Source organism: Pundamilia nyererei, unplaced genomic scaffold, assembly GCF_000239375.1.
Source record: "Pundamilia nyererei isolate P.nyererei 1_Seehausen unplaced genomic scaffold, PunNye1.0 scaffold00089, whole genome shotgun sequence".
NCBI classification, from domain to species: Eukaryota; Metazoa; Chordata; class Actinopteri; order Cichliformes; family Cichlidae; genus Pundamilia; species Pundamilia nyererei.
The window spans coordinates 1,712,705-1,720,662 of NW_005187490.1; the positions used below are offsets into that span (position 1 = coordinate 1,712,705).

A 7,958-nucleotide genomic window follows, 5' to 3' on the forward strand; every position below is an offset into this window, starting at 1 on the left:
TTTCAGTCCGTTATTACACTCTTAAATCCTACTACTCATTCCTGCGTCCTTTGTGATCTTACAAAGCTTCAAACGATGCGTCGACTATTAAATTAGTCGTCGATGATTTTAATAGTCGACATAATCGTGACTAGTCGACTAATCGTGGCAGCCCTAATATTAATTGCAACTATTGCCACCTACAGATCTCGTTGAATGCCATTTATCAGTATAACAGATAACATTAAACTTAAGCCTAACCCAATTTAACCAAAACTAAATTTTTTTTCTTCTAAACCTAGAACGTAGAAGTGAAAACAAATTTTAGAAGTGTAAACAATTTTAAACAAGTGTTAAGCGTGGGCTACAATTTATATCCGTCCAAAAGGTGTTTAAGAATTAATTTTTTTTTAAATATATGGCTAAACTTGTTTTTTTTACATTGTAATATGACAGTGAGCATGTTTCAGTCCAAAGTTTTGGTCATGTCCACAAGAGCATGTGTTCACCTTTTGGGATTTGAAGGGGGGGGGGGGAGAGGAAGCATTCTGGAAGGATGTGATTCTTATTTAAAGGAGAGAGGTTGCAAATGGTAGACCACTTCAGACTTTTCTATTGAAAACAACTATCAGGACATTCCAGAAATAAATTAAAATGATTTGGCTGCAACAACCTGAGACACCAGAAGAGCTTTTTATTTTTTATGGTTTTTCTTTTTTGTGTCTGATGTTTTAAGGTCTGTCAATTTTTGACTTTCTCGTAAGGATAACTGAATCCATTAAACCAGGGGTCCCCAATCTCAGTCCACGAGGGCCGGTGTCCCTGCAGGTTTTAGATTTCACCCTGGGTCAACACACCTGAATCACATGATTAGTTCATTACCAGGCCTCTGGAGAACTTCAAGACATGTTGAGAAGGTAATTTATCCATTTAAATCAGCTGTGATGGATCAAGGAGACATCTAAAACCTGCAGGGACACCGGCCCTCGTGGACTGAGATTGGGGACCCCTGCATTAAACCCTTAAGATGTGTATACAGAGGTGGACTTGAAGCACAGGTTTTGAGTGGACATATTACCTTTCTTCCAGAAAGCAGTGTCAGAAGGAAAACATTACATTCCATCCCAACGGTACAGTGTCCTACAGGGAATACAGACAGTACCACTTCGAGCCCTCCATGTCTGCTGGGAACGAGTCTGATGTTGTCACAATTCCAAACATGTTGGTGTTGGTAAGACATTGTTGCCACCTCCTCACTTCTTGATTGGTTCAATAATTTCCTCAGTTTTCTGCTTTTTCACAGCCTGTGGCTTCTGTAATTTTAGGGTGCATCAGTGATGATGGAAAACTTGCCCTATGTACTGCGCCTCATGATGAGTGCAACCTTTAAAACTTTTAAAGAAGGTCCCTTCCTGACCAAGCCTGTAGGGGAGCTTATGTGGGGTTATGACAGTGGACTAGTGGATTTTCTAAATCAATACCTGCCAGGAATGATTCCCACATCAGGAAAATTTGGCCTCTTTTCAGAAGTAAGTATTAGAAATGCTTCGTTATCCTCTCTATCTGATTACTATGAGCATAATAGGTTCAGTTTAAGGAACAGATTTGTGTCTTGCATGAAATTTCTTTGAGCAGGTAAAGAAAGGTGTCTGCCTTTTATGCTTTCTTTAGTTCAACAACTCCAACACTGGCCTGTTCACAGTCTTTACTGGAAAAGATGACATTAGAAAAGTCCACAGAGTCGACTCTTGGAATGGTCTGACCGAGGTATGATGCCAGCAGATTGTGTTTTGTTGCTGTTGTTTTTTTTTTTTTGTTTTTTTTCCTTCCCCTCACACCATTTAATTTTTCACACTGTAACTGGCCTCTTTCTCTTTGGTGATAGCTGCCATACTGGAGGACTGCTCAGTCTAACATGATCAATGGAACAGCTGGGCAGATGTGGCCTCCTTTCATGACGAAAGAGAGCACTTTGCCTTTCTACAGCCCTGACGCGTGCAGGTAAAATGCTTTGCAGAATTGTACTTTTTTTTTTTTTTTTTTTTTTTTTTCCTCCTCTTCTCAGTTCTGCCTCTCCCATTATTCCTTCATATATTTACCCATTGTTTTTCCAGGTCTATGGAGCTGGTTTATCAGCGTCCTGGAGAGATGAACGGGATCCCTCTATATCGATATGTTGCACCCAAGACCCTTTTTGCCAATGGGACGGATTATGCTCCCAATGAAGGCTTCTGCCCCTGTAGACAGTCTGGACTCCTCAATGTTAGCAGTTGCCGCCACAGTGAGTAATGATGATCAGTGTAGGCGAAATAAATATTCAGTCCATCACAGCATTCCCAGAGGTTATTAGAAAGACCTACCACTACCCATTTCTTTATATTTTGAAAAAAATAAATAAAATGTGTACAATAGTCTTTGGAGTCTGGGGTGTTGAAATCCCAAATTTAGATTCATCATTCCATGAAACCTGTTGCCACTGATTTTCAGACAGCTCATGGTCCAGATGTATTTCTTAGGTCCCATGTAAGGTCTTTGCTGGATTTTCCTCCCCTATTTCATGGGGGCATGACTTTCAGATAATGATTGTCTGCTGTCGAGTCTTTTTTTTTTTTTTTTTTTTTTTTTTTTTTTTTTTTTTTTTTTTTTTTTTTTTTTTTTTTTTTTTTTAAACCCTGATATTTTTTTTCTTATTTTGTCCTTTGCCTGTCCAGTTTCCTTTATAGGAACTCACTACACTCAAGTTAGTATGCCAAGGCTTATTAACTTTTCAGTTAATACCACTTTGTGAATCACCTTGATGGCACAAAACTATGCACTGATAAAAATGCTAGACCTTTTGGAATTTTTCATAGATTCATCTAAAGAAATTTCTGGAACAATTTATGTTATTTTTTTAATTTTTTTTTTCACAGGCTCTTGGTAATAAAATTCTTAAAGATAGAATTTTAAAAAGAATGCAAAAATTAATTTTTTTTTGTCCACGAAAATAAAAACTGCCAGTTTTGAAACCCGAGGCAACAAGGGAAATGGCTACCAAAAACAACGCTGTGGTCCCGGAATCTGATCTAGCAGCAGGTGTATATAGTTGCCTTCACATCCACCTTCGTTGTAGCCTTTATGTCACATACTCATTATATCGCAGGACACTCAGCTGCGTTGCTATTATGATGGCCACGCACATTCGGTGGTACTCGATTGTAGTTGAAAATAGTCGATAAGAACAGGTACTAATGGAAAAGGGGCTAAAGCTAATCGTTCTGTTGTGCTTCAAAACAGTGTTACAACCATGTGAGCCGGCTTTTTCCGGTGGTTCTCAACAATTGGAGCAATTTCAAGCATTTTCATGCAAGGTTAGGCATTGCATGAAAACGCCTAAAAACCTCATAAGTTTCCAAAAATTATTGTCCCTTTGGCTAACGCTGCTGAAATATACATTTAAAATGGATTTAGGGTATTTTCACACCTATTGTTCATTTACTCTTGCCTCATATTGTAAGGTAAAGACCCCACAATAATACAAAGAAAACCCCAAAATCAACTTTTTTTTTTTTTTTCATTGCGATTGCCGTGTTCACATCTTCACAAACAAACCACACCAAGTGGGAAAACAAATCAATTTCATTTAAACAGGCTAAACAACACCACAGGTGTGAAAACATCCTTAACTAAACCAATGCGATCTTAGAGACATGGCAGGGATTGCCAACAAGCCATGAGTTGTGAGTGTACTTGATAGATTTATTTATTTATTTTTTTCTTTCAATGGTCCAGTTGATTAATGTTGCCATTCTTTGAACATTTTAGACTCTCCAGTCTTCATCTCTCATCCTCACTTCTTTAATGCTGATCCTGTGCTGCTGGACTACGTGCAGGGTCTTAATCCCAGTGAGGAGAAGCACGGCCTCTTCATAGACATTCACCCAGTGAGTATACAGCACACACACCACAGTGTGTACAGTTGGTCATCATAATTTTGATTCAAAGCTCATAGGTTAGCAATGTTTTCTATTGATGCAGTAGTTATTTGTGGGCTTTTTTTTTGTTGTTTCTCTTTGTTCTGTTTTTTAAACGCATCTCTTCCCATTGCTTATTAGAAATGGTATATACTTACTTTATGCTTTCATGTTACTGTGAAGACTCCAACTTAAGCTGCAACTCTTTTTAAATTTAATTTTATTTTGGAACAGACTCACTTGCAAGACTCGCAAGTGAAAGTGCATTTGTGATCAATGAAAAGTGTGTAACATTTTGTAACTGGCTTATATTTAAAATGAATGTCATTGGTCTGCAATATTGTTGTAAGGATATTAGAAGTCAGCCCCATTGTCCTTGAAACCTGCTGTGATCATGAGTGTAGCTGGACTCTTGCATATCATAGACCTTCTGTTATTTGTCAAGTTTTATGGCACAGAGAGAAGCATGTAGGGTGCATTTTGACCTATAAGAGGCCACCCTGATGGCATATTTGTGGAAGAATTTAGTTAAAGGTTGTATCGTACCATTATCACTTACATCCAACTGTTTTTGTTCTTTTCTACAATACAAGACCAAGTCTGTCACCTTCTCAGTCTTCCTCAAACACTTAAAGTTAGTTTCCTTATCACATTGCAATCATTCAGTCATCACTAATGCAAAATAGCAGTGATAAAGCGGTAAGCTAAGGGGATGAGGTTTAAAGTTAATGTTTATTTTTCTGGATGGTAAAGCAATAGGAAAATTGATATGTAGTTTTATTACTGTACAGTCACGCAGTAACCTGTGTGCTACAGTACAGAAAAAGCCAATGACTGATAAGACTAAAAAGATATTCCCATGTGTCATTCCTTATGCAACTCTGCCTGTGTAAAAATCACATGCAGTGTTTTTAGTGATAGCTGTGGTTGTGATAAGGTAATTGGAAATTTGATTATTTCTCCATGTTATCTATTGCTTCAATAAAATAAAAAAATCTCAGTTGATACAGAAATGATTTTTGCTTCATAGATTAAACCTTACAACATTGTTCAGTCAATTCCATCAAGCCCACGTTGATATCGAGTTAATGATAAAGGGACATCAGTCGGCATGGGGTTCCATTAAGTATAGTGTTTAGTTGTTTTGTTTTTTTTTTTGTTGTGACTAAGAGTAAGTTTTGAAAACAAGAAACGGTACTTTCTTCATCTAAAGATGAATTTATATAAGAACAAAGACATTTATAGGCCATCTTCTGGGCTAAGACTGCGGTTTACTGGTAAAGTAGATCGGGAAAGGCAATACTGCACCTGTGAAGAGTCACTCTTTACTTAAGGCCCCATGTTATTTAAGAGCAAAGATAGTGATTTGATAAACATACAAAAAGTTATTTATTCAAATATCTTAATGAAAAAACAATTAACAGTATATTGACAGGCAAAGAAGTCTGCAAGAGCTTGAAGTCTGCATTTTCACTGCTGAGTGATTCTCATGATTTGCGAGCTTTTGCTCAATTTGATGGATTCATTAGATAATTTGCATTTGTCACCATTTGCTGATGCTGATTACATTTTAATCAAAGACATAATTGAACTCTTCCTTATTAGAAAATATTGTTTTTATAATTTTGTAAGAAAATGACTTAATAGTTTACAATAAAAAAATGAGCATTTAATAAAACTGACTCTAAAGCATGTTTTCACTTTAAAAAAGTATGTTTTTCTTTTTTATTACTGATGAGAGATTTTTGCAAATCAGATTTGTATTTCATTCATTATGAAAAGATGTACACATTTTTACATTTGAAGTCATTTCCGCATTAAGTTATTATAATCAACTTTTAAAAATTGCATTGCCTTTAACCTTTATTGCTAATGTTAAATGTTGAGTTTGCTAAAACACTACCACTGGTACAGTTTGTTCTTGAATTCCTAATACAGTCTTTTTTTCTATAACGGTCATTAAGATAAGGTAATTGGAAATTGGGCTATTCCTGTATAACTGCTGTTGTTTGTCAGTTAAAGGGTTATTAAAAACGTTCTATGATGCCAATAAAAAGTCAGTATTGATAGTGAAAGAGTTTTTACTGTCCGGATAAAAGCTCACAAGATGTTCAGTGGATTTCAGCAGGGCAACATTCACACTTAAGTTAATAATTAAGAAACATCAGATGGCTTGGGATTTTTATGGCTCTATCATACGATAGAGCCAAGTATCCTGACTCTTGAACATGGCACTGAGGACACTGGTTTTATCTCTTAGTTTTCTTCTCTTTCTCTCAGTGCCAGAAATTTGAATCTTTTTGGTATATTTAGTTTGTGCTGACATGAAATATCTAGGAAATGATAGGGAACTCGTGTGTGTGTGTGTGTGGTATTTTTACCAAAGTAATGTTCCATGAGACACATGACTTGACTTGACACTATAACTTGAGCATTACAATAAAATGTATGGCACTCATTTCTGTCACATGTATATTATGCACAGTTTCTTTTAGATCTTCTGTTCTGTTTTGGCTCTGCCAACAGCTGCATTCCTATTGTCTATCCTCAGCTGTCGTCTTTCTCCTGCCTTCAGCCCATATTAACTTTTTATCAGAGCCACATGTCTGGAAGTGAACTTTGTAGTTTGTTTTATGGACACATTGAGCTAAAATCTCTTGGAAAAAATGTCAAAAGATGAGAGAATTGTGTACAGCAGTAGATTAAAATATTTTAAAAGTTTAGCTAACTCACAAAATGTAATAGAAAAGCTGGACCTTATTTATTTATTTTGCTTTTCAAAGCTGATTCGCTACAAATCAGTGCAATCTGTCAGCTGTGCTGTTGAGCTAATTGTATTACACTTCTTTTAGTGAGGAGACTTTTTTCAGTGTGTATAGAACTATGGATTTTTTTTTTTTTTTAAAGTGTAGCAGACATGTTTTCTCCTTTCAAGCACGTCTTTTCATGTAGAGTAAAGCAAGTCTGTGCCCAGGCTACATGTAATTTCCTGTGGGTTCAAAAAGTAAATGGTTGCTTTCAGCTTCAGGTTACTATGCAAAATGTCCTGTACTGGAAATGGCTTGTAGGCTCACCCACATTGAGTTTGGCAAAGCTTTTAAAGTTAAAAAAAAAAAAAAAATATGAAGCTAAAAGTGAACAGCAGTTATGTGCATCCTCCCTCAGATGAACCAGTCGAACAGAACATTTCCTCCTTGAGTTTATTGTTAAAATTATGTGACCACATCTTTAATTGCTACCTGGAGATTTGCATGTTCCAGCACATTTATGGTGTTTGAGGTATAATTCCCTCCTTTTTTATTCCCAGTGTGAGATCTGTATATTTTTGTTGTCTACTTGCAGCAAACGGGTGTCCCTCTGAATGTGTCCATCCGCCTGCAGCTCAACCTCTACATGAAAAAAGTCTCAGGAATTACGTAAAGAACTATTCCCTTAACTACTATCACGCCAGAGACATTGTCATGTATTGTTTTATATGTTGTGATCATTAAATATGAAAGGGTCTTAGATATTTCCTGCCTTTCTTACCATTTGCTATGTAACCTTGGAGTGTAAAGTTGAATGTCCTTGTCCTTCTAGTGAAACTGGAAAGATTTCTGATGTGGTGATGCCTATGATCTGGTTTGAGGAGGTGAGTTATTAATGATGTAGATGATGTAGTGTCTTTACATCTATTCTTCTGCAATTTTTTTATTTTTATTTTTTTTTTTTTGCACAAACAGATTAAAATTCTACAGAATGGTTCTGTGTGGATTAAAATGTTGTAAGTGTTTTATTTATCCTCTTCAGAACGGATATATTGATGGCCCAATCGTCAATACGTTCCGTACAAACTTGGTTGTTCTACCTACTGTTTTGGAATACCTACAGTACATCCTCATAGGGCTTGGTCTGGCAACCATCATCATCGCTGCTGTAGTGTATCGCAAAGTGAAGGTAAAGCTGCCACACAGGATTCAGGCCAGCATGTTATCTTGTTTAACTGCACGTTGCATTTTGTTATGTTTTTTTATTTATTTATTTTTT

At 36.4% G+C, this 7,958-nt stretch overlaps 1 protein-coding gene across 2 annotated transcripts in view; it reads left to right on the forward strand.

Moving 5' to 3' along the window:
* scarb1 (scavenger receptor class B, member 1) overlaps positions 1 to 7,958 on the forward strand; it is a 17,836-nt gene that overhangs the window by 4,159 nt on the left and 5,719 nt on the right. For both annotated transcript variants that reach the window (XM_005739116.1, XM_005739115.1), the window contains exons 3-11: positions 1,069 to 1,210; positions 1,305 to 1,508; positions 1,651 to 1,746; positions 1,865 to 1,980; positions 2,094 to 2,260; positions 3,784 to 3,902; positions 7,275 to 7,348; positions 7,512 to 7,563; positions 7,722 to 7,868. In XM_005739116.1, coding sequence (XP_005739173.1) covers positions 1,069 to 1,210; positions 1,305 to 1,508; positions 1,651 to 1,746; positions 1,865 to 1,980; positions 2,094 to 2,260; positions 3,784 to 3,902; positions 7,275 to 7,348; positions 7,512 to 7,563; positions 7,722 to 7,868 — 1,117 coding nt within the window. The remainder of the gene's footprint in view (positions 1 to 1,068; positions 1,211 to 1,304; positions 1,509 to 1,650; positions 1,747 to 1,864; positions 1,981 to 2,093; positions 2,261 to 3,783; positions 3,903 to 7,274; positions 7,349 to 7,511; positions 7,564 to 7,721; positions 7,869 to 7,958) is intronic.